Below are 27,624 nucleotides of genomic sequence, written 5' to 3'. Positions count from 1 at the left end.
GTTTTTTTATTAAATGAACTCAATTTTTTTTACTTAATATAAAGGTATATTGTAAAATGCAATAAAACCAAAATCTGTAATTTGTTAACTCTCTTGATTATTTATTAGCAACAGTCCTCATTGCTGCTGCACAGAATCACAAATGACTCTTTGTGTTATTGTTAGGTAAGAGCTAAATTGATGGACATTTCCCAGTAAACAAGGGACGTTCAAAATAGGTCTAAAAGTAGTCTGTCCGTCAAGGACATATTTTAAATGTCAACGGACGTCCAAAATACGTCTAATAGTCGTCTTTTCAATGTCGGTGTTTGGACGTCTTTTCAACTTTCATTTTCCCGTGGATATTTCCTGGGTTCTGCTCTCTTTGATGGGGCAGAGGTAGGCTCCATCATAACTATTTGGTGCATTTCTAATACAGCATGACCAGCACCTCTGAGTGACTCTAATCTATCCTGTTCAACATCATCAGTTTGTAATCTTATCTGTTCTCTAAACTTGTTTAATTTTACTTGAAGGGACTACATTTTTTCAGAATCCTTTGGCTTTTCTCCTTGAAATGACATTGTACACGTCTTAGAATAGACACGGTAGACCAAGTTATTGCTGAAAAAAAATATAACTGCTATTTTACTGTGTGTTCAATTCAAGTACTGATGGAATGTATTTGCTCAAATAAATCCAATCATATCAAATTAATTTGTATAGCACTTTTTACATCTGATGTTGTCACAAAGCAGGATTCCAGTAAGAGACAGTTTTTGACATGAAACGTAAAAATCCCCAATCTACTGGTAATAATAGTTATAATAGTGGCTGGAGAAGAAAGCACAACCAATTCTGGATTCAAGGCGAGCAGCTGAAGCACAAAGGCTGATCCTAAAGAGAAGGTCTTTTAAGTCAAAGCCTACTAGTGACTCCATAACCAACAGTCCAGAAACTTAGGAGCCACCTCGAAGTACAGATGTGTCTTCAGCAAATACAACAGAGAGCATTTTAAGCCATACTGTCCCTACTGTTCAAACCAGGAACACTATCTCCGCGCCTGCTCCGAGTCTAAACTTAACACAGTAAAGAAGACTAATTGGATAAATGTTGGAAATGTTGGGCGGACATAAACCAGAGAGCTTCACTTGCAATGAGGAAGATGGGATAGTCCTACAGAGGCAAGGTCACTGGAATCATCATTAGGTCTCCAGTGGCACTTTCTGTCCGATACACTTGCCCTGTGCCTCCCTATTCCCTCTATTACTCACCATACAGTGCACCATTACAGGGAACTGTCAATAGGGTAGTGAACAATTTCGGACACTACCCCATGCAGGTTTCTACAAAACAGCGCAGTGCATTATGGGTATCCACTATCCTCTAATATCAGCTAGTGTACACGGGTTCCACACTACCTTTTGCGGTGCATTGTGGGATTGTTTGAGCACACTGAAATTTGTCCACTATATTTTCAGACACTACCACAGAATGGTGGAACACCAAAATAGTGCACTTTATCGTGAATATTTAGTGAAATTTCGGACACAGCGTTTGTTACAAACACCACCAGGCTGCAACCAGTTGGTCCACAACTAGGGAACGTCTATCGAGCGCTGGCTTGTCAATACGACCCCATCAGACACATTATCCCATACATCACAAGGGCCAAGGTACTGATTCAAGCTCTTGGGAAACATGAGCAAGGTTGGGACAAACCTATTAGTGACAAACATCTCTCAGTGAGGCTTCCACTCCTCGAGCAGATCAACATGCCTCTGAGCTACCTGCCAGCCTCTGTGGATTTAGACATTTACTCTGTAGACCTGCGTGTCTTCTGTGACGCCTTAGAGTGGGCATATGGCTTATTTTGTGTCGTGTGTTGCCAAAATGTTAAAGGCTGGCCCTTACAGAGCCCTCACTTCAAAGCCTTAGAGCCTGAATCCTGCAGTTTTTATTCTGGGAACTAGTGACTCTGGACTGGAAACTATCCATGCCTAGGTTTATTTACTAAGGAGTAAGAGAAGCCAGGTACTGACCCTCGTTGACCAAACATTAAGGGTATAAAAATAGGAGATTCTGCGATGGCAATCGGTGCCTGGATGCAGGGTGACTCAGTTAACACTTGTTTTAAAAGCCTTAATTCTTCAAATAAAGCTTGAAGCCTATTCTTTTAATGAAGCTAAGTCTGTCTCAGAAGTCTTTATCATTGGATTGTCACAGATGAAGTAACAAGACCCTTTGGACATAACATTAACCACTGTACAAGGAAATATATATTGATTATATTACGATAAAATTAAAGTATATCGTCTGATTTTATTATTTTTTTCCCTGATTGGAAGAATCTAATGAAACTGAGATCTGAAATCACATTTCCAGTTACTTTTATGTGAAAACAGCACTAGCCTTCAACAACCAATGCAATATCTTAGTTTTTATTGTTCATGTAAAGAGAAACAGTTAGTTAGATGAATGAGCATGGTTCATACAGCAAAGTCAGCATAAAGTTTAGTTAACAAGAGTATCAAGAGACATACTAATATTGAGAACTGTGTTATTTTCCAAAGACACATGAGATACAACAAGGATTACACATGAAATAATAACCAGCCAATCAAAAGCCTAACTGCAATCAGAAGCGCAGCATAATGCTGCCATTGATTGCCTCGGAAATACATTATAACTCAGTACTCTGTTCTCTAACGTTTTTAATACTTTTGCTTTTAAATTTAATTTCATCAGAGGAATGTTCCCTTTTAAAAATGAAAAAGTCATCTCTATGTGTATTTACATTCATCCATTCATTTTCTGTAACCGCTGATTCCAGTTCAGAGTCGCGGTGGGTCCGGAACCCAAGGCAGGAGCACAGGGGGCGCCAGTTCTTCACAAGGTGACACACACATTCGCACATTAACTCACACACACACACACACCTATGGATACCTTTTTTTCTTTTTTTTTTTTTATTTGCCAATCCACAGGGAGAACACACCTCACACAGTGTCACCCGGCGCAGGGCTTGAACCCACGACCTCCGCGACACTCCCTGCTGCGCCACCGTGCCGCCCTGTGTATTTATTGTCCTTTCCAAATAAAAATGGAGAATAATGATAATTGCATAACTAAAACAATCAGAAATATTTGGTAATAAAAGTTAAAAAACACACTACTAAATAGTACCTGGTAACAAAATATGCACCTTTAACTCCTTTGCCACAAGCATCCTTTTACTCTACTTTTCTCTCCCCCTAAACCTTTTTTTTCCAGGGAATACAGGGAATACATAAAATGACTACAGTTAATGACAGAAAATGTAATTAGACTGTCATTTTCACACATTACCTCTCTTAGAATCTACTCCATGACATGCTGTTCATTCACCCTCTCACATTTTCATTCATAAAAACAGACAAACAAAAACGCATAAATATGATACATAACTAAAATTTAAATGATAAACAATGATACATTTTACTTAAGTGCTGTGTCTCAAAACATTTTGCCTTCCCCCTCTCTGTTAGTGCAGTCTAAAGTGTTCTTTTTTCAGATCCTGACTGGTTGTAGCAACCTGCTTACACCTTCTTACTTGAACTGCCTTTCATAGGTCCCATTCATAACAGAGCTCAAGGAGACATACTGACCCATAAAAGCAATCACAATATATCTGTTTTATTTCATGCTAAAAGTTAGTACAAGCAACTTCAGGGCTTGCAAATCTTGCCTTTTTCCACGATTTAAAAACGACCATTTCTAATTGAGGATGAACGTACAATCTCCAGATGTGTTCCACTGGAAAAATACAAAAGTAGTAACGGGTCAAATAGTAAAAAATTAAAAACAAAAAATTCGTTGCTTACATCCCTTAGCCTAAAATTTGAAGTGAACCAGTGGTTTCCGTTGTTTTATAAACACTCAAATACAATATTTAAAATCAGAAATGCAAACATATGAAACATTATGGACTGAGTGGTGTTATGAATGCCCAAGTCATTTGTTGAGACACAACAATGACAGACAGTTCAGGTACGGTTTAAAATGAAAGGACAGGATCTGTCACAAATCTTGGATGCCACTACACTGGAATATTACATGCTGTCGATGATGTCGTTTGGGAAACTTCTTTAGTGTTAGTGAAAACATTCATTGGATGCAAAGAAATAAATAAGTTGTATAAACTTTCTACGTTTCCAATCACTAAAATGTCTCTAACCGAGACAGATGCCACACATCTGTATTTAACACGGGTTCAAATGAAATTAAATGACTGATTATGTGATTAAGCCGTTTGACAACACTGGTTGATATTAACGTAGGAACTAAGGGAAACCAAACAACTCAAAGATAAATGTTTCATCAGCGGTAAAAAGTACTTCATTTGTTGCCAAAATAAGTCCAACAATGATGAAACTGAGTTAAAAGTTGTGCCTGTTGGTTCTGTTGACTACTGCATACCACACAGACCATAATACTAATGAACCTTTAATAGTTAAATAAAACTAAGAACACAATGGTCGACTCTGGTGACGATAAACCTTTTTCTTTGCACACAGTAAATGTTTTCACTAATGTCTTGGCCATTACTTTGCTTCTTAATTTACGTAGACCCAAGGTCGAGATATGATCTGAAAACATTTCTTCACCTGATTTGACATGGAATGACGGTCACTGTACAACTCTCGATTCCTGTTCTCCTCCATGCCCAGAACTACGTATCATGGGGATTAGCCGGGTGTTTCTTCTCCCATTCCAAGGCAGTGTAGTTTTTATTCTGTTTTTTAATTACATAGTTTATTATCCCAGACAATGCTTCCATTTCTCCTGTAGCTCCTTTATGAGTTCATGTGCTCCACTTGGATGGTGGACGTGGAGACGGTGAGACAGAGGTCTTTGTGGGCTGAAAGTTCAGCCACGCTGACTGGCTTGTACTGGATTTCTCCAGCTGACACAGTCTTGTACTGGTGTAAGTCAAAGGGGCAGGGAACTCCTTCTGTAACCGGGTAGCTGCTGGGGGGGTTGGTATTAGGCTGGTTCTGTGCCTGGGCTCCGGCTGCAGCGGCTGCGGCGGCAGCAGCCGCAGCAGCGGCTCCGGCGCCTCTGCCTCTTCCTCTGCCTCGACCCCCTCCGCTGCCTGGGGTCTGTGCTGGATTCTGACTCTGTTGGGCCTGCTGAGCGGCTACAGCTGCTGCTACCGTCAGGGGATCTGGATTGTGTTTCCGCATGTGTTTCATTAAATACGTCTCCTAAAGAGGAAAGATGTACAGCACAGTCACACTGACAGAAGTTTCATGGGATCCAGAGAGTAAGAGAGGATCATGTGAGGTATATTCCTTGGCTTTCAACCCAGCGTGAGACTTTTGCTTTGTTTTATTAAAGTTATTTATTTTTCCTTTATTTTGTTTTAGAAACATCTTTGTTTCACCTGTTGTTGTTTTTTAAAGTGCTCTAAAAATAAATGCTTTAATAATACAACTTTTATTTTTTGTCTTTCTTGATTAAATGTAACACGAATAATAGTTACTCTTTATAAACCCAATTACACCAATATCCAATATCCACAGATATATTTTAGTACAGGTGACCCCCCCCCTCCCAATTCAAGGATTTCCTGTAACATATAGAAGTCTGAACACTTGACTGAAAAATACTTTGTCATTTAATAATCCCAGAACCAGCCCATTGATCTGATCAATGATTTATCTCAGTTTTCTTTACAATAAAGTCTTTATAAGTCTTTATTTAATTTCTTTAAAATAAGTCTTTATATTTTTGAAGTTGTATTTGTACAAAACCCACCTTTGTGTCTTAAAAATGTCTGAATGAATTTAGATAAGCATGCACATGTTTATTACTCCATATTTACGTAGCCAAGTGTTTGAAATACATTCCTGTTCTAGGGTTCATGGACACAGATTTGTGGTAACGACAGTCTGTGCTGTTACAAAATATATTTGTGATGGCCACTGTGAGATTTCAAATACATGATAATGACATTTTACTTAAACTAGCAAAATATGTACCAGCGGTGTAAGACATTGCAAGCAATTTACCTACTACTTATGTGATTGTATGCGCTAACACTATGTTTGCTGACTGCATGAAAACTTGCACATTTATTTCTGCAGCAGATGGTAACTTGAGAAATCAGAGCAGCAGTTTGTTTGGCATCAGTGCATTTTTATAGGTTTAGTTATAGGTTCAACCCGACACATTTATGATCATCGAGAAGTCATACATTAAAACAGAAACTGTCAAATATATATAAAAAGCATCCATCACATCACATGACATAAGTAAAAAGGTCTTACAGAGGTATACGCTCGGTTGCAGAGGCCACAAGAGTAGAGTTTGGCATGTTTGACTGTGTGTGTGGACAGGTGAACCTCCAAACTAGCTGCATCTGTGTATCCACGATTACAGTTGTGGCACTTATAGGGCTTGTCTTTGTTGTGCTGTCTGCGATGAGACTGTAAAGAAAGAAATGGTAAAATATTATTTTGATTGTTGAAATGTATGAAGTAAACTATTTCATTGGCTCTAACAGCTGTGAAAGAAATGGTTGCAGAAATAGAAAGTAATTAATTCTTGTTCCACAGTCCTACAGAGATGATCAATTTCAGCTAGCTATTCGCTGATGAGATTTCACCTCACAAACACCTTGTAAATGAGCGGACTGCATGAATAAGATTTGTCTGTTTGCTAGCTTAATCAGACATCAGGAAGTTACCTGAAGGTTGGATAGCTGAGTGAAAGCTTTCTCACAGCCAGGATGAGCACACTTATATGGCCGATCACCAGTGTGAATCCTACACAAAGATTACATTAATCAGAAAAGCTCTATAAGTCGTGGCTGGATAAGTAGCAAAACCAACTGGCTGAGCAGTAGTAAGCATTGCCAAACATGCGATTATTAACACTGGCTGTCCCCAGCAATTACCTGTGGTGCTGCTGTAAGTGACTGAGCTGTCGGAAGGTTTTCTGGCAGAAGGAGCAGGTGTACGGCTTCGCCCCACTGTGGATGCGGATGTGCTGAGACAGGTAGCTGGAGTTGGCAAACGATTTGGAGCAGTGGGGGCACTTGTGCGGTTTGCTCTCTGTGTGGTTTCTAACAAAGGATTAGGGGAGGGACAGAAAGAAAGAGAGAGAGAACTGAGAGATTTAAAAAAACATGTAGCATGGCATGTGCTTGCTGCAGTTGGCCAGTGTGCTCTTTTTCTTTATTAATTCTCTTTGCTGCACACTCTCACCTTTCTTTCCTTAGGAACTATGTGGTGCTAGGCTAGGCCAAAGATGTTACTGAGAATCATTTCCTTGATATAACATTTCGCTACCCAATGAAAAACATGCATCTCCCAAAAAAGTTACTTTACAGGAGAAGGAAAAAACAATTGAAGTGAATATGAAAATACTTAATTTCAGGTAAACTATTCATGGGCATTTCTATTGGTCCATTCCTCATGAAATTATCATCCAGTGCGAGGGACAGTGGATGGGTTCAAATGAAGAAGTAAATTAAAAATCCACAAAATTTGAGATACATGTTCTTAATTGGACAGTGATGAACACTGGGAGGGGAACAGAACAAAGGAGAGAATAAAGCATTTAAAATAAATCAGAACAAGAAAAGGCTGCCAGTGAGAAGCACTGTTGAAATACTTTCACACTCGTGCCAAAAATAAGCAAATCCAGAAGGCAGATATAAGACATGCAAACCCGTGCTGAAAAAACTGACAAGAGCAGTAGAATTTAAAGAACTATAATTTAAAATGGTTGAAAACCTATTAAATAAAGAGGTATACAGTAAAATCTATTGTGAATGGCCACAGGTGAAAAAGGTTCAAAAAAGGCAATAAGACAAAAAAACCTATTTAAGGGGGTAAAGATTTTCAGATAAAATACGCTTCTCTAGCATCCATTTTCTCTCACTCACTTTCATCTTAATTAGTTATATTTAATACATATTTCTGCATAAATAAAATATAACCTTCTGACCTCAACAGCGGCTCTGTGCATTACACTGCTAGATTTAAAAGTTCTAATTCAACACAAGTTTCTGTAAAAAGAGTGAATTATGGGAAGAACTTGCAGCCAAATTTGATAAAATGATTAAAAACCTGTTAAATGACGGACTCAATGAATTATTGTTAGAAAGCAAACTTACACTTGCAGCTAAAATGTTTCAGTTTAACGTACACTAAAATGTTCATGTACGAGTGCATTGCAACTGCAATATGACACTGAGAAATAACTATATTTTTTATGAAAAATTTCAAGTAGTATAATATTTTTTATTTATTATAACACTGTTTGATACTTCAGAAGAAAATAAAAATCATAATTTTTTTGGTGTCAGAATAAAATAGTATATTTAATACTAACTGCTGCATGGATAATAAATGTCCACCACGCAAACGTAAAAGAAAATGTCAGTACCGTGTGTGCTGCTGTAAGTGACTGAGCTGTCTGAAGGATTTCTGACAGTAGGAGCAAGTGTACGGCTTGGCTCCGCTGTGAATGCGGATGTGCTGCGCCAGGTAGCTTGAGTTGGCAAATGATTTAGAGCAGTGGGGGCACTTGTGTGGCTTGGCCTCGGTATGGGACTTGGCATGGATCTGCATATCTGACTTGCTGAAGAAGGTCACTGCACACATCCGGCATCTGAAGTAACAAGCCAGGTTGGAAGAGAACATATTTTAGAACTATTGTCAAGCAAACCTATGTACAATGCAGAACACAGATCTCTCATGTAAAACTGTCAAAAGTGACTCAAGAAAATAATGATTTTGATGCAAACATTTTGTTAAACTGTGATGCCTATGGGAACTATTATGGCACAAAGTCTACTCTAATGTGAAGACAAATCATGAATTTGACACATTTATGAATAATATCAGTTTGAAACAAAAAGACAAGTATATTACTTTAAATTTTATATAGCTACATAATATTAACCTGAACCTCACGTTTCACACAGGTTTTTATTTAGCGAGTTTTGCATTTTACCATCTGTGTATTCTAATAAGAAGAATTTTGACCAATTTTGACAAATACTGTTAAGATTTCACTCTAATTCAAATTTGTATTATTGATCACTGAACCTATAAAAACCTCACACATGGATAAATGCACTCACATTATTCAGCAGATGATTTGTTACTGAGCAGGTATTATTTGACAAGTGGGTCATTTGAGTTTTTAACCACTGTAGTGTCCTGCTGGAGTTAGCATATTCCAGCAACAAAAACATATCCAAGCAAGTGCCCTGTGACTACAGATGAAGGACTAGATGACTAACCAGAACTGTGCAGCAACAGGTAAGCTACTGTCACTGACTTTGTATTTACACAGTGGACCACTGTGGTAGGTGTGTCTAAAACTGTGAATTGGCAGTGTCCAAAACCTCCAGCAGCGAGTGTTAATTTTAGCAGCTGATTCTGATGTAGTTTTAGCCTTAGTCTTCTGGTTACACATCTGTTCATTTTAGTCTCATCCATAACTAAATTTATGGTATTTAAAATAAATAAAAAAATATAATTATGTTACCTTTAGAAACACATTAACACCAAATGGCCACATTTTCTTAAAAAAAATTGCAATTATTTAACATTTTAAGTTCAAAGTGGACTGCAGAAAGCACTTGCGAAACGAGACACAGAGTTTTAACTTTCATGATTCATTGGATAATTGTTAAAACAAGCAAAACAACTTCAATAAAAAGGTTTACTTTGACTTCATTCTGCTCTGAATATTTCTGTACACACTATGTACAATATCAAGTTTTGTCACAGGACTGCAAGGAAGAATGATGAACAAAACTCCCCTCGCATTCCTGAAGGAGACCCTTCCTTCTTCCCCATAATCATGTGACACAGTGGCAGATACTGCTGTGTCTTCTTTTAGTCATGTGTAAAGTCATTAGAGTATGGTTTCAGGATCATCTGAGTAGTAGCTCTGAAAAGAGGCACTTTGTGGCTTTGCCAACAAGCAAATGTATGTAGCATTTTTCTATTTATATTTTCTTGTGATTTTCAGTTTTCAAATCAGAAATAATTGGTTATTATCATTATCTAACAGTTTATATTAAATGACGAATAGAACTAAGACATTGTCCTAGATCTCTCTTCAAATTATTATAATTGGTTCTGGTTTTGTTATGGTTCTTGTTTTGTTTTCTATGGGGAATATGGGTCATCAACAAACATATTGACAAACTAATGGCCCTTTTCATCCAACTGAATTCTGATTTATGAATTGGTTCCATTCAGGATTATTAAAACATGGGTTATATTCAGCAAACCCACCAGGGTTGATGGGACCAAAACGATCACTTCACAGAGCTGCTGTCAGCTACAACCAGGACAGCTCCAGAGCCATAGATAAAGAGGTAAAGTCAATAATGTGTCATTTTTAATCCATTTACAATGGGTTCAGATCATAGTGAACACACCCGAGTTGCGCTGACCACAGCACAAGGAATTACAACAGATGGAATATTTACCTGGTACCTATTTCCTTGCAATTTTATTTTCTGTTTTCAGAACGTGGATAACTGGTCCACTCATTGGTCTCTGTGCTCTTTCTGGAGCTTCCTTAGCTTGACACTTACACAGATAGATGACATCACGTTTTGTGCTGAAGAACCCTACTATTCTTTGGTTCCAGCTGGGAATTAACTTTTCAGGTTCTAGAACCTATTTATGGTTCTGGAATTAGAACAAGTTCCATGTTGGTGGACAAGAGCTATAATATGCCAACACATTATTTGTGCCACAAAAATGTTGAGAATGACACACTATGCAAATAATACCTGCTCTGTGGTGGTCTTGTGGGGATCCTGACCACTGAATAACAAAGTGAATGTGAGAAAACAATGTATGCAGAGCAACAACTATAAAAAATTGTTGAACTATTTAGTGCGTGTAGAAACAGTGGTAATTGTAATATTATGGCTGATCAGTGTATATGCACAATGTTCACTCACAAAAAAATACAAATTATAATAGCACACAAGTTCTATACCTGTATGATTTACTTCCATCCTTTCCTGTGTGATCATCCTCATCATTAGACAGGTCGTATGGATCAGCCGTGTGGTGCTAAAATAAAACAGCAATCAAATGCCAATTACTAACAAGCTATATATAATATTTTAGCTATCATCTTCTAGAGTTCACTTTTTGTACCCAGGAAGACAGACTGTTACCGAACAGACCATTTAAGCACTGCAAGAGAAGTGGCCAAAGTCCAGTAACACAGATAACAAGATAAAAGTCAAACCAGACCCAAGTTATATAAAAACTGGAACGGCTGAGTGATTTGATATGGAGCTATACTATAGAGCTTCGTATAGGGCATTACAGTTTGGAACAAAAGTAAAAGAAAAAAAACAACACCCCCAATAATGCCTTTAAGACAATATTAAATCAAACGACATTTTAGGGAGAAAAGGACCTTGAGCTATCACTAGAGGAAGATATCACTAGACAATAAAGTGGCTATCCACCTCCTACAATATTTCAAATAATTGCTGGACATAACTGGGGGATGCAGTTTGTGTTGTATTTGTTATAATATATTTTCAGCTTAAAACAATTTTCTATGGTTAAATATTATATCACAATGCAAAACTTACATTACTATTCAACTACCATACAACACATGACACATATTGCTAACATTGTTGCAACATCAGCTTATATACTGCTTAATATCTATGAAGTTAACGTTGTAGAACAATCTATCCAGTACTACCTTTAAAATAACACCTGCTTAAAACAGCAATGTATTTTGACTGCCATCTTAATAAAAATTCCATACACAAAAAAAAAAGATGTTTATTTAGAGTCCCACCTCAAATAATTTACCACTACAAATAAACCTTAAAACCATATAAATTCCTGTTCAAACGAGCACTGGACAAAAACTTTACCCCACATTGCAAAGCTAATAACATTGTACGAAACTGAATCATTTGATGATCGATTTGGTGCAAGCTCGTATTCTGAAATCCGTAAGTTGGATCGCACAAGCGTAAATCTATGCTATAGGCTCCATAAGTGTACCAAATTTCATGAATGTAGCTTAAAAACCTGTGACGTGTGAAAATGTTTATAAAAAACGTGTAGAATAACAACTTAATAATAATAAGCTATAATAATAATAACTAGGGGGGAAAGTTTGTGAATGTGGCTTGTCACATATTCCTAGCATCATTGCAACATTAGCTTATATGCTGTTTATTAGCTATGATGTTAAACTGAACAATATATCCAATACTACCATTAAAATACCAGCAGTTTTAGAAGACAACATACTTAAAGTGCCACATTAAAAAAAAGCCCATTTTAATTGGACTTTCACCTCAAATAAATAACCACTTCAAATAATCCTTAAAAACGACCATTATTTTGATTGACACTTTAAAAGAAATTCTACATAAAAAGGCCATTGTAATTAGACTTCCACTTTAAATAAATGACCACTTCAAAAAACCCTTAAAACCTTAAAAACACTGCTAAGCTATACTGAACACCGCAGTTAAAAAATCCACATAAAAAAATTTGCCATTTACGATTTGGCAAATTTTTCATGGGTACAACACCACATTCTTAGTCCTACAACCCCTGGTAAAAATGATGGAATCACCAGTCTCTGAGGATGTTCCTTCAGTTGTTTAATTTTGTAGAAAAAAAGCAGATCACATATATGACAAAAAACTAAAGGCATTTCAAATGGCAACTTTCTAGCTTTAAGAAACACTAAAAGAAATTAACAAAAATAATTTTGGTAGCCAGTAATCATTAGATTTTTAGAACAAGCACACACTTATGTGAAAGTTGCCGAGGTCCAAGCCATCCTGCTGAGCTTGTGAACTATCCAACACCGAGCCGAGCCTCTGGCCTACACATCTCCAGAAACACACAAACGGAGTGTGTTCCTGTTATATTTCCTATTATTGAGCCATGTTTTGCACTGAAGAACTGTCCTTTGGTTCCAGCTGGGAAATAATTGTTCTGGTTCACGAACTAGCTAATGTCAGTGGAAATTACTGATCGACTGATATGTGATATGTTTTGATAGCCGACGCCGATGCCGATTTTTAGACAGTGGTAGTGGCTGATGGCCGATATGTAAAGTCGATATTCCCATTCCTCAGGCAGTGAATAAACTAGAGGCAGTATCATTATTTATTTTTTAGAGAATTTGTAAAAGAATGCATTTAGAGAAAAATGTAGGCACTTGTCGTATTTATGAAACAAAATGTTAGAGATTATAAACTGAAGAGTTCATGAGTCCCATTACTTTGTTCTTTTTAAAATCTCCAGGGGTCTACTTTCATCAGGTAAAATGTGGAGCTGATACCTCCTACTGATCTGAAGTTATTGAAGCTGGAGCAGACAGTGGACAGTAGCCTCTCCAAGTGTCCCTTTAGACCCCAAGCTCTCCATAAGGAAAATGATGACTTTACTGCAGTAACACAGTGTATAGATCTGGTCTAGACCTAATGTCAACATCTTAGTGTTTTTCTTTACTTTCTTTGAGAAACTCGTCTCCTGTCCCTCAACAACAGTAAAAACCCTTAGTTGTGGTGTGTTTTATTCTGATGTACTGAGCTTATTTCTGATGTTTACATTTGTTTCTCACAGAGTACAGCGTTCCTTTAAATGTCTGATGTGTTAAAAGGCGAGAGCTGCACTCTGATTGGCTGTAGAGCGAGGCAACCTCCCCCACACCCCCTACTGCATTTAAATGTCCTCAGTGGGGGAAATGTAACTAGTAAACGACATCTAAGCTTTGAAACATGTTTATTGACTTGATTATTGTTTGTGGAGCTTGTGGCTGTCAGACAGAACCGTTTGAGTCTCTCTCGCGGTGTCCGGGTCTGGGTCTGTTAGGTGCTGAAAACATTTGCGCTCTGCTGTGTTTGTGTCCCTCCTCCTTGGTGCACATCGCCATAACTCTGCCCCTGATTGGTCTACAGACTTGATTGGCATGTTGATGGAAAGCCGAGAGCCTAAGCTACGCGGCAGTAGGTGTGACATGGGTCCATAGGGATCATAATTTAATTATTTTTTGAAGATGTGTACTATTTTTTTGGCCACTACTCTTGACACAAACATGAGGATTACTCACGAAGACGGTTTGACGGAGAAGTTTGACTCAGATTTAGTCTTGTTTTGAAGGAGACTATCTAAGGTAAGCGCTGCTGTGTTAACTCTGTGTGTGAGACGCTTGTGGACTCTTCAGACTTCGAGAAGCAGCAGTTTTGTCATCGATGAGGAAAAAACCTGAAGTTTGGAATATCTTATTTTTTTGGCTTTAATTCCTTAGTCCTACATTTTAGTGTACAATGTCTTATATCCTCGTGATCCCGAGAGTCTGCCCGTTCGATTGGTGTATCGGCCTCTTGCGCTAATATATCGGCCGATGCAGATTATATAAAGAAATGCCAAAAATTGACCGATTAGTCGGCCAGACGATATATCGGTCGATCACTAATGGAAACATGTTGAACTAAATTTATTTTACAAACTGGAAAATGAAATATGGCTGAATTAACAACAGACGCTGTAGTAGTGCCACCTTAAGTTCTCTCTTTGAAAAACGGCTGTGACATCTAGGCCTCTAAATGTACATTTTTGTTCAATGGTAATTTTATCCTGAATTAGGTACATGAATTTTGTGAGTTATACTGTATAAATGAGATAGCTTTTTAACTCAAAAGTTTTTACATGTCCCTCTTCATTACCACTTTCTAGAGATGAATTAAATGTGTGAGTTTAATACTCTTGCCTGCCCTCCAGCAGCCAGGTGAGCAAGAATCAATGCATCACTTCCTGTGGGGAGTGTGTGTGTCGTCACAGGACCCACTCTGGCCATCACAGACTTCTTCTTTCTGCCTCGCTTTGAGGGTGCTGGTATAACAACAGCTGGAGGGACACTGCCATCCTCTTTCTTATCTGAAAAGGAAGAAGCAATTGGAAAGAAAAGGTAGATACACAAAATATTTTACAACCTTTAAACTTCATGAAAATTATTTCCACAAAGAAACTATGTAGAAAATAAGCCAGATATGTAGCAAATGTTTTCAAAATTTCTTTTTTGCCAGGCTTTCAATAAATCATTGCAATTACACAACTGTGCACAATTTCATATTTTCATTTTTCAAATACACAGGCCTGTATTAAGGATTAGAAAATGTATGAAACCCATAGCCATAAAGAAGCATTAATTATGTATGTATATTTTGTATGTAAAATTTATATGAAGTTATATATTAAGCACTAGCACATACAAATAATGATGTTTTCAACATAGTACACTTAGAAATAATTATAATCATGCACAGGATAAGATGTAAAATATCCTATGCCAATCCATTACAGCTTCACATAAGGTCCACCACATTCTCTTCCGACCACAAAATTCCATTCTTTGAAACCTACACCTCAACACTAGGGTTGTTGTGGACGTTTATGATCAGCAACCAGTTATCCTTAATATCTACGGCCACACACTGAGCCCGTTAATGCATGCTCAGTGCCACCAGTTCCATGTGAACTTTACTTGCTGTATCACCAACCACCACAATAGCACCTCTACAGTGCATTTCCCCACTTAGTCTGTGCTCTCCTTATCCACAACCACTGACTAGACCTTTCAACTATTTCTGATAACTCCTTCACAGCTGCCCTTAGTTTCTGGCCCCTGATTCTGAATTGCACAAGCAGGGATGTGGATACAAATTACATGTGCCTGCCTTCCACGTTCCCTCGCCTCAGCTGCCAAGTATGCGTACTTCAGCTCCTTCATTTCAAATGCTTCATCTACTGCATCTTCAAATGGAACTGAACTCTATGATATAATAATAAGATGTAAGCCAGCAATTTTCAATCTCATGCTTCACCCCATCTACTAATATTTGTAACATGCGCACATTCAAAAAAACATTCCCCCCCATATGCACAAACCATTTTATTACTACAGCCACTCCTCGATGCATTAACCTCTAGCATTGTCTGTACAACAAACATGCTAAAACCCTTAAAATAAAATTATAATTTCATTAAAAAGTTTATTTCAGTAATTCCATTCAAAAAGTGAAACTTGTATATTATACTCATTCATTACACACAGACTGATACATCTCAAGTGTTAATTTCTTTTAATTTGATGATTATAACTGACAACTAATGAAAACCCCAAATTCAGTCTCTTAGAAAATCTCTACTGTGAGAAGGTTCAATATTGAAGACACCTGGTGCCACACTCTAATCAGGTAATTAACTCAAAACACCTGCATAGGCCTTTAAATGGTCTCTCAGTCTAGTTGTGGGCTCCACAATCATGGGGAAAACTGCTGACTGACAGTTGTCCAAAAGACGACCATTGACACCTTACACAAGCAGAGCAAGACTGAAATAAATAAACTTTTTCATGATATTCAAATTTTATGACCAACACTTGCAATCTAAAACTAGGGTCTTCTCCTACCCACTGTCCAAGATATTGCGGTGTTGAAAGGACGTTGCAAGTTGCTCCCAGCAAAAACGTAATACAACTTGCCTCCATTGCCTAAAACTCTTGTCAGGATATCTTCAACCCACTGGCCTTGGTTTGCCTGTGATGCTGTTGTTGCACACCGTTCCTCCTCTTCCTACTCATGAATAAAACTATTTGCTTTCTCTTTGGTGATGTGACCTTACTAAAAACTTCCCACAAATCACCTGACCCAAGTTCCAATCACATCCCTTAGCTCTAATGAGCTCCTGCACCGCCACTTTCAGATTCCTCTTCCTTCCTGTTTCAACACTGCATCCTTCAATCCTGACAAAAGCATCTCATGATTCACCCATATGGATAATTTCTCCTTCGATCAAAAAATTTTCCTGTACAAGTTTTCCAATGACAATCTACACGTCTAGACTTGCATGGTTTAACTTTCAGCGGCGCCAACCTTAGAGCATCAAATGCACTAGCTAAATCTAGGAAAAGTACACGTAAATCCCTTCCCTCTTTCTTTGCTGTCTGAATCTGATTCCAACTCCTGCTGCAATGTTCCAAACATCCTGCAAAACCAGAAAGCCCTGCCTTTTGTACTGATGTATCAATTAATTTGTTTGCCTTCAAATAGTATTTATTATATTTTAGACACCTCCTCTAAATACAAAAGTACTTGTTGGTGCATAAAGTATTTTTAAATCTTAGTTCTTAAAATCAGAAAGACCAAACTCCATTATCACTTAAATAAATGTTTTAACATTATTTGGCACATATAATCATTAAAAACAGACTAGCTGTATTATTGGGGCCACTTTAATGTGATATTTTGACCAACGTGGCACTTAACCTTAACATTTTTTGACCTGTCATTGTTTTGTTCTTTGTTCATTGTTTTGAATTTCCCTGACCTCTCTATTCTGGGGCCATTTTTTCGATGATTTATTTTTAATTAAAAATTATATTTAATCATTTTTAAATGTCCTTACAATGTAAGTATACCCTTAATAAAAATGTTTTTGCTTTAAATTGTTGTAATAGAATTACTATGCTATTATACTGCACTATCTTTATAAATGGAATAAAAAGATTTTGATTAATATTGATTAATTTTCTGGGACAATATATCGAACAAAAATGGTTATCATGACAGGTCTATGTTTAATACGTCTTCAGTATATTTTAGTTTCAAAGTACAAAAAAATAAAATAAATAATTAAAACAGGTGTGTCAAACATTCGGCCTTTAAGCCAGATCTGGCCCACTTATCGATAATTCCTAGTGTGCAAGTTCACGTGTGTTTTGATGATTTGTGTATCAGTTTTTATTTAGAATTTATTTACATTGTTACAGTTTGTTTGTTACCAAAAATATCTTACAAATGATGAACATTTTTGCAAGTACAAGTAATTACACAGTGTTCTGTGTTTTTAAAAGTCCATTTTACGTGTGTTTGTGTAGGTATGATATGATAAAACCATATTTGTTATAATGACTTGATTGCAAAGATGTGCAATTCACACATGCCATGTGCATTAACCATAGATGTTGGTTTTGAACTGTGTGTAACGTCCTGGATAGTCCCTGTGCACTTTAGCCTATGCATAATTTTTTTTTTTTAAATCTGATTAATCAGATCACATGATACATTTCCATTTCACCAAGTCCATCTTGGGCCCAGGAAGCAGGAACACTCTTGTTTGTATATGGTTTCTTCTTTGCAAGGTCATGACGAACACTTTTCACAGACATGGTGAGCAGCATTACAAAGTTTTCATTGTAGTGCCATATGAGGACCCAAAAGGTGAATGCCACCAAATATGGGTTTTCAGCCTTGCCACTGTCATGGACATTTTTCCATCATTCTCTGACATTTTTTTAAATAATTAATGTAACCTAGAATTAAATCCCCAAGCTGTTGCACTGTTTGATTAAGGTCTTTTTTTAAAGTATATTTCTGTCCTGTTGCTAATTAAATTTTTTGTGAGACGTTCCATTAGGTGTTTTTAGCATTAGGCTAAAAGCATTTTTTTAAACATGTTGTTGGCATCATATTCAAATTTCGAGATTTGACCAGATTATGAGAGACAGCAGTGTGTCCATGACAGACCATATAATAGATTTTGAACAGCGGTACTCACGGATGTGTAAATACAAAGTGGATCTTCCCAATGCTGTAATAGCATTCAAGCTGCTAGACAAAGCGTGCTTGGATGTGAAAGACCGACAGTTAGCTTTGACAGCATGTACAGATTTGACGTATGCATCAATGAAATCAGCACTCAAGAGGATCCTTGTAGGAAAACCTTCTGTTTCAACCGTGGGAATTAACCCATAAATTGTATATGTAACAGAACAAATGTGACAGAGGAGTTAGCCATGGCCCCAAAATTATCATCAAAAGACCCTGATAGGTATGGTCGCAGATCAAAATGTGCTATTTGTCCATGGGGCTAAAGACTGTCCACAGAGAGGTGAGCAAGTCAAACTGGGGATGGGAAAGTGGTGTACTCCAACAGAAAGTACAAAAATCTTGCAAGTATGGGACAGACAAAGTGTCACATAGAAACTGAAGTTGTCCCAATAAAGATTGTACTACTTTGGAGTAAAGTGTCCATGAAACAGGCAGGCACCGTGCTGGATATGGAAAATAACATTCAATCAACCTGTAAAACTTGACTTTACAAACTCTGGCCATTACTGTGTGAACATTTTAGACAGAGAAGAGAAAAACATTCAGAGTGATGACCATGTTCTGATAACGGTTGAAGACGTCACTTTAAAGGAACAAAAGATTGAACAACTAGAAAGTCAGTGTGATGAAGAAATAGTGACAATCTAAGAAAAAATTAACTCAGCAGAAAATTGCCTGTGTGTATTGTGTAAATATCGGCCTCTTGCGCTAACATATCGGCCGATGCCGATTATATTTAAAAAATGGCATAAATCGGCCCGATTAATTGGCCGGCCGATATATCGGTCGATCACTATATGAAATGGGTGATAAAGTGTACTACAAATAGTGGATTTTCCAGAGTGGAAAGGACCAGGAGTTGTCATTGGTCAGGATGGTGCATTGGTGTTTGTCAGGCATGGAGGTACCCGTGTTAGGGTGCACCTTATACTAAGTAAAGTGAATATGGAGTGTCAGGATCAACATGTCATACAGAAAGGGACACAAATATTGTGCAAAGACAGGAGATAATAGGAAATCATAGACAATACAGAAACGGTAACAGAGATGCAGCAGAGTTTGAGGCAAATTGAACACACAGGAGGAAATAGTGGGATACAGAATGAAGCAGCACAACACACAAATGACAACACAGAGACACATGGTAGCACAGAGCACAGGACTGATTTCCAGCTAAAATCAGGATATGTTTTGAAACAGCGGGATTTTACACAGAGCAAAAAGATGTGCATACAAAGCTACTGGTAAATACAAAACTGGTACAATCTGCAGTTCATAGAGCCCACCAATGTTGCAGGCACTTCAGATTCAATTGGAATATCAAATTTAGAGGACCTTTAGAACCTATTGTTACTGATATCAACACTAAAGAAGTCAGTGATGATGTATGGGCAACAAAAGATTTATCATTTGACATTGGCAAGCATGAAGAGATAAAGAATTAGAGATGATGTGTTTGAGGAGATTAGGGATGAAGAGCAAAAGTGCATCTCTACAAGATTGGTGTGTACCCTCAAAGAGATGCAAACTGGATTAGTTCCAAAAACACTATTAGTAGTCAGGGGTTTCAAGGAGCTAGAAGTGTTAGAGCTGCTAAAGGACTCACCCACATGTGCTTTGGAGTCACTTCCACTACTCTTGGAAGTTAATTGTTAAAAAAGGTGGACACTAAACTCTATGGACATAAAAGCTGCATTTCTACAGGGAACAGAGATGTCACGTGACATTTATATCAAGCCTCCCACTCACTGTATGAGATGCTACGTTACACTGATACAACAGAGTTAGGAAAATAGTGATCGGAACAGGAGGAAAAATGTCCAAGAATGATTCAGCTGTTTTGGCTAGATCATGACTACACTGTAACTGGTTACTTGTCGGTCATGTGGATGACTTTATTTATGGGGTACAAAAAGTTTCATCAAAACTGTAATACCCCATCTCAGATCCGTTTTTCAAGTCGGATGTGACACCCATGATGACGTCTGTTATGTGGGTATAGACTTTGTAACTGAAGACAAAAATGTACAAGTACACCAGGAAAACTTCATTCAACACATGCAACCCATACATATAGACCCCTCACATGATGTGCAACACGATTCACCACTCTATGAGGAGGAAAAAGACCTGCTTAGATTCAAGATAGGCCAGATTCTCTGGGTTGCAAGACAGAGCAGGACAGATTTTATGCTTGATGCCAGCAGCCTAGAATCAAGCTTCGAAAGCAGTCCATGAAGCAAACAGAAGAGTGTGCTAACTTAAGTCCAAACAGGTATTTCTGAACTTTCACTACTAAGGCAGACACAGTGCTCTCAAGATGGTTGTTTTTAGTAATGTCTCAGCACTTGGTAGTTCTAATGGGAGAAAATGGCAAGTTCTCACCCCAGTCAAAGGGTGTTAACAGAATGGTACAGAGCACACTTGCTGGTGAAACATTGGCAGAAGGAATTGATAATGCTATTTTTTCTGGTAATTCTATACTCCAAACTAACTACTGGTGATGCTGAACATGCTGCACCAGTAATCTGTGTCACATATAACATATTCTGATGTTAAAAATAATACATTTTATTTAAGAAGGGAGCTTGGTAATGAAAAAAATGCATTATTTGGTTGCACTGTGTTTAGTTACATAATTAGTTAAGACTGCATATATCCTTTTATTATAAATAAGGGAGCTGTGGAATTAGCGGTCGGAATAAAGTTCTTTCTCTTTCAAAGTTCATCAAATCTGTGAAATCAAAAATGCAATTTAAAGTAAAAAGCTAAAAAATAGCATTGCCATGGTAACAAACTACATTATGTTCATCAGTGATAGACTGCGGTCAGTCATGCAGTTTCAGTTCAATATTAAGACCATGCCCACTCCAGGAAGATCTAATAAGAGCACCTTGGTGTATTTGGTCACATTTTTTTCTATTTAAACTTTCTGAAAAACAGTATTATACAAAAATGTCAATGTATATTAAATGTGTACCTAGGACTTTAACAGTTTAGCCAAACAATTAAGTATACATACATGTTCTTAAAAAGTAATATTAATAAACGAGTACCTAAATAAAATGATTTGTAATTTAAAACATTTAATAATATTGATCTTGGTATAAATCGCATACTAAAATGCTTTGTATTTATGATTTTTGAAAAATATGTTCAACACACAGGCAATTTATCATTAATCATTTCAGGAAAAACATATAATTGGACTTGGTAAAGTGCATCACATGAACTTCAGAATATTACCAGAAAAATGTTTCTGGTCATATTTCTTTACCCTCTGCACTGACTTAACCATTAATAAAGACGAACGCGGTAATCTGGCATGGTGACACGTTTGGTGTGTAGGTATATTTGTGCATATCCAACCAATGAATATTAATATTTATTAACAAACAAATCCGATGTTTGTGTATCATTTGTGAACCCAGCTCAGACGTACACATAATACATACACCTCACACGTGTAGTTTCGACTTTATGAGGAAATAAATGAGGACTTAAATGAGGAACATGTATGACAACAAGTACATTTTGAAGTGTGTGTGTATTTATGTACTTACTGTGGTTGTGGAGGTAGAAGGAAGGGGGCCTCCTGGCCTCTGACAGAAATCAAGAGAAGAGCAGAACGCAGTCAACAAACAGTGCTCGCTCCCTCTATGCCCTCATCCTTCTTTCCCACCTTCCCTCTTTCTTTTAATTCTCATAATCTGACTGACTCAACGTGAGCTAGAGGAAAATCATGCAGTGTTTATGTATGACAAATGACATGAAAGAAAAATGAGACTATGATGAACTATTTGCACATTTACACAAACATAACCTCCACTATAAAACGTTTACTAAAGCTATTCTACAGCTGTAGAATACAGTACAGCTATTCTACATGTCGGTGAGATGCACCGCAACCACCTAAATATAAGACACTATGAAACTATGGCAAAATGTTAAGCAGCAGAATAAAAGAACTATTAGCTGATGGGAGAATTATTTATTTTCAAATAATTTGATATTTAATGGTTACTTTAAATGTTCTGTTACTAAATGATAACACTTTCTATGTTTCGGGGATTTATTTTCGCTGGGTGATGCAAATAAGTATCTGATCAATATTTTCTTAAATTTTACATCAGTGTACTTCATTATAATGAATCACATCAATAATCATGCTGCCTCACTGAACTACAGGGGCAGCAAGCAGAGAGCAAAGGGAAATGATGGAGAAGCCTGTATAGCTTGAGGGTGATGGGGGTGGGGAGGTTACCTGTGTTTGAGGGGTGCAGTGTGGACACTATCATGGTGGTGGCAGGGGGTCCGGTAACAAAAGACTGAGAGGAGGCGGGAGGAGTGACCAGGGTGCCCTGGGGTGTGGTGATCACTAACCCCGCTGAGAGAGAGAAAAAGACCCATGATCTGACCAATTCTAACAACAAATTTCTAACAAGCTCTTTACAGTCTGCACTAACCCAGAACCCAGAAATGATTGTTTTAAGATCCATGAAGAACGTAGAATGTGAACACAATCTGCCAGAGGCTTTTGGTTGATATTAAGAAATGAAAGAAAAACACAAGGTGTCATGAGATGATGGAACCTGTCTCTAAAACACATTAAACGAACAAATACGCCCCATGTTTTCAACAAATGAAGTTCACCTCACACCTCGCCTTATTACAAAAATTATAATTATGCACTTTCAGAAATGGGTGGTGAAAACCAAAACCAACAAATGATAACAGTTTCAGCCAACAGGTGGGTGCTGCTTTTATTCTTTTCTTTAAACTGTGTGTGTGTGTGTGTGTGTGTGTGTCCTACTGCAACTTAGTAAAAACTGTTCTAGTAAAAACACATAGTAAAAACTGTTCTAAAAATTATTCATTATTTCAGTTCTGATAACAGCATTTGTTAGATAAACATAAGTACACACACACACACACATACAGTACAGAGATGGGCAATACAGGGATATTTACCACAGACAAGCTACAATATGAGTTTCTCAAGGATATTGTTAGACAATTTACAAAGGACATGGTTTATTATAAAAGGAAATTGGTCATGTTTAATTGCATAAGATCCATGTGAAACACCAATTAAAACTATTACAATTTCACAACTGTGGCTTTCCTTTTGCTTCATTTAATAACTCTTCAAAATCTTTAGACTTTATACACATTATACACTAGAGTGTATACATTATACACAATAGAGTATTTTGCCCATAACACCCACCGCAACCGCAACATTCTTCAGCACAATCCACAATTCTAATTTTTTTTATAATTAATTAATATTGACATATGAAATCTTACTATGGACTTCAAGCCTCATGAACTTAGAATAGATTCAAAGCAGATCCACTCACCTGCTGTCATTATGCCAGTGGAGGGGACTGGCACTACCGTGATGTTCTGCGAGGAATGGGGTGGGTGGAGGTGTGCTCCAACAGTGGCCATTTGTGGTCCTCCTGCACCTCCTCCACCTCCTCCCTCCTGCTTGGGCACCCTGGCAGTGCTTCCAGTGTCCATGGTGGCGGGGCCAGGCACTGTAAGAACGGCGGTGGGGTAGTGTGTAGAGGAAGAGTGAGGGAAAGAGCCACTCTTTTCAGGCCCCAGTTGCTCTTTCATCTTGTTCAGAAACATGGCGTTCTCAATCTAAAGACCACAGTGGGCAGAGGCAGGTGGAAATAATGAAATATGGAGAGAAAGGAGTGAAGAGTATTTAGAAAAAGAAGGAACAATAGGTGAGAGATCAATGCAGAGGAAGAATGGGTGGATGGATGAAGGAAAAATGGAAAAGAAAGCAGCAAATGAGAGGTTTATCAGCTTAGAGTGTGTCAAACTTTTACATGGTTCAGGAGTCTGGTGTCAAGCATCCCAGCCTGCTATGGAGCATATATTACACATAAACATTTGAATTTTTTTTTTTTTTTAACTTTGCTTTTTAAGCATGGTGTCTCCTAGACACAATGATGTACTGTACAAGAGAGTCCAATATAAGGTTTCTACCTGTCCTTGCACTGTTGGTACGGGAGACCAAAAGTATGATGAGTTGAAATGGGAATCTTCCATTATTTCTGCAATCGAAAAGCAACATAACTTGTAAACACCCATTCTGTGTATGACTACACGTGTGAAACTGACCTCTTGCCTATTTTTGATGGTTCATGTGTTGTCTTTTAAAAGGAGATAGCCACACATTCATGCAAATCACACAACACGCTTGATTGCAGAAACACCTTTGGAACCGTGGACGCAGGTCTCGTCTCTTCACGTAGATTTTACCAGAATTATTAGTTTTCAGGTCTGAATTTGTGCAAGAAATATATATACACACAACTTGTGTATGTGTTTATATGCTTGTTTTTTATTATTATTATTATTGCATATATACACTAAATATTAAAGATTATTCACATTTAAACCTCAATTTCACACTCATTTTCCATCTTTTCAGGTCCACTAACCAAACACTGGCACTTAATTAAAGGTTAAAGGTTTTTATTTTATTTAAAAATACATTTTTGGGGAATATTCAGAGGATGTCTCCTCACTATTTGATAGCACTTCAGTCTGTTTGAATGCTCAAAACCGGTCTGATGTCTTTACAAATCCACAGTGGCTGAATAAAAAACTGTCTTTGCCCGGTATGTGTCTGTCTCTGTGTGTCTCTCTCTGCTGGCAGGACACATGGCTTTATGGAAGATTTCAGACTGCTAAGAGACCTCCAAACATTGAAAAGCATGAAATTCCTGCTCTCCTCCAGCTCCACGGGTGGGTAATATCGACTTGTGTGTGCTGTAGGTTGAACTGGCTCTAAATTGGAGAGCGCTCTAACTGCATGAAAGTAAACACAAATACGAAGCACTGCAAAAATAAATGACTCCATTTACATATGAGTTTTGGTGATAACTCAAACTGTCAGACAGGTTCAACATCAGCCATAAATACAGCCAGCGAAAAAGCATCCTGTAACCACTGGTAAAGGACTAGAGGATGATAAACCGAAACTAATCAGCAACAAATGCACGAAAAGGTCTCTAAAAAAAATGAGAATGTGAATCAGCAGTGTAGATGTGTAGGGAGTATTTAAAAACTCCAGCAGCAGTGCTGTTTCTGATCCACTCATAACAGTGCAATCCATACTAAAAAAAATCCACCACCACTCTGGTGTCAGCACAGTGCTGAAGATTGTCCACCCGCCCTGTGGTGGTCCTGAGCACTGTGGAACATGCTGACATGAGTATAAGTATGCAGAGCAACAGATGGATTGCAGTCTGCAACTGTACAACCTCTCAGTTCACCTATGTATTAAGCAGAGCCTAATAAACGGACAATGAGTGCACACATAACAAGGACATTTTTAATTGTGTGGTTGATCATTACACATTTATAAATCAATACATCATCATCATGTCTTCTGTGCATCACCCTGTGTTTGAGGCTTCTGTAATTGTCGAGATTCAGTTACACGCATTGAGTAAAGCACACAGCAACTGATCAAGGAAAAAAAGAGAGATGTAAGTGAACTAATGCAGTCTGGGCGTTACCTGATTTACGGACGAATGTAAAAACTGGAAATGTGTGGGGTGTTTTTTGGGGGAGGGAGGGGGGGCGCATGCTGCTTATCAGTTATTATTATTATATTTATTCAAATAAACATTGGTGTTTACTGAAGTACACACACGTGAATGTTCTGTTACTTATTCGATCATAAAGGCTATGAGAGTAATTAGTGATGTACAACATTCCATTGCACTGCTACGAAGCAACGCCCACTTGCAAGAAGTATACTTCAGCTTCATATAGGCATCAAAACAAAGGCAGTCCGCTAGCCTGCGACAAACCGCTGAAGTTAAAGAACTGCCCGTGCCGGTGGTTTTTATCATTTATGTTGTAAACAACTATTTTTGTTTGTTTGTTTTTATTTAACATTAGAGAAAGTCATCTTTAGCTTGTAGCATAATCTCCCAGTCCACAGCTAATATTTCCTCGGCAGCTCACTTCATCTTTGTGCAGCGCTGCTAACAAGTTCGGTTCTTTTCTCGTCCACAGCACAGCGAGGGGAATAAAGAGAGACAAGTACAGTATCGGAGAATAGGAAAATGTAGTGAGGTTATTACCTATCACTGGTAACGCAAATGTAAAGACTGCCGTTAATATGAATGAGCACTATTAGCTCCACACAATAAGGTTACATACATTAGCTTGCTACCGATATCTGGGCTACACAGCCAGCCTCCATTAATATTTCAGCTTTTGTTAACTAGCAAAGGATAAGCACCATTATAAGCTATTTACAAGTAAACTTCCGCTCGAAGCAATACTGTCCCTGTGCCTCTATCGGTACCTCCGATTAGCCTGACTGCGAAAATAAAAAAAGGAAAAACAGCTCGAGGACTAAAAAAAACACGAACGGTGAAAAAAAACGTCGACGCCAATGCGAGAGGTGCGCAGCTTCATGCAGACTTCCGGCTGGCGAGAAAGAAGAGAAGCGCCCGAGTGAGTTGCTCAAATGTGGAGAAATATTTAACAATCGAGTCATAACTTCGTGTTAATTACCGGTGCTGGAGATTTCCTCTCAATCCCGGGACTACTTCGAGTCGGGACAGTTCGGAAACTTCGTTCAAATCCACCCGAACACTCAGATTAACCAATTTTTTTTCCTTTTTTTTTCTCGATTTTTTCCCTCTAGTGGGGCTGTCCGACTATTCTCCGCTACACTTCCGGTGAATGAGGTCAAATTATACAACTGATACTAACATGACTTCCGTCATGTAAGGTCATAAAGTATTTTATTTATATATATTTATATGTAAAAAAATATATAAAATGGTGACTTTCCAGCCTCTGTATTTAAACAAATGTCATTAATAACCTTAATTAGAGCTGTCTCAGTGCTGTGATTAGCCCGGAACCCAGATTGGAACTTGTTTAGGCTGCTGTCTGTG

General features: G+C 37.8%; 1 protein-coding gene across 1 annotated transcript; it reads right to left on the bottom strand.

The window, feature by feature from the left end:
- Positions 1-2,429: 2,429 nt before the first annotated feature.
- Positions 2,430-27,406, bottom strand: znf384a (zinc finger protein 384 a). The gene is made up of 12 exons (XM_066674911.1): positions 27,236-27,406; positions 24,683-24,750; positions 24,040-24,328; positions 22,941-23,063; positions 22,240-22,278; positions 14,776-14,942; positions 11,002-11,078; positions 8,416-8,640; positions 6,920-7,087; positions 6,710-6,788; positions 6,291-6,449; positions 2,430-5,225 (listed from the first exon to the last, which is right to left on the bottom strand). The coding sequence occupies exons 2-12, from the start codon at positions 24,743-24,745 to the stop codon at positions 4,815-4,817; spliced, it is 1,800 nt and encodes a 599-aa protein (XP_066531008.1). The 5' UTR covers positions 24,746-24,750; positions 27,236-27,406; the 3' UTR covers positions 2,430-4,814.
- Positions 27,407-27,624: the final 218 nt, after the last annotated feature.

Source organism: Hoplias malabaricus, chromosome 6 (genome assembly GCF_029633855.1).
Source record: "Hoplias malabaricus isolate fHopMal1 chromosome 6, fHopMal1.hap1, whole genome shotgun sequence".
Lineage (NCBI taxonomy): Eukaryota > Metazoa > Chordata > Actinopteri > Characiformes > Erythrinidae > Hoplias > Hoplias malabaricus.
The sequence above is the reverse complement of the archived record's forward strand: the minus strand, read 5'-3'. Positions and strand labels throughout refer to the sequence as shown.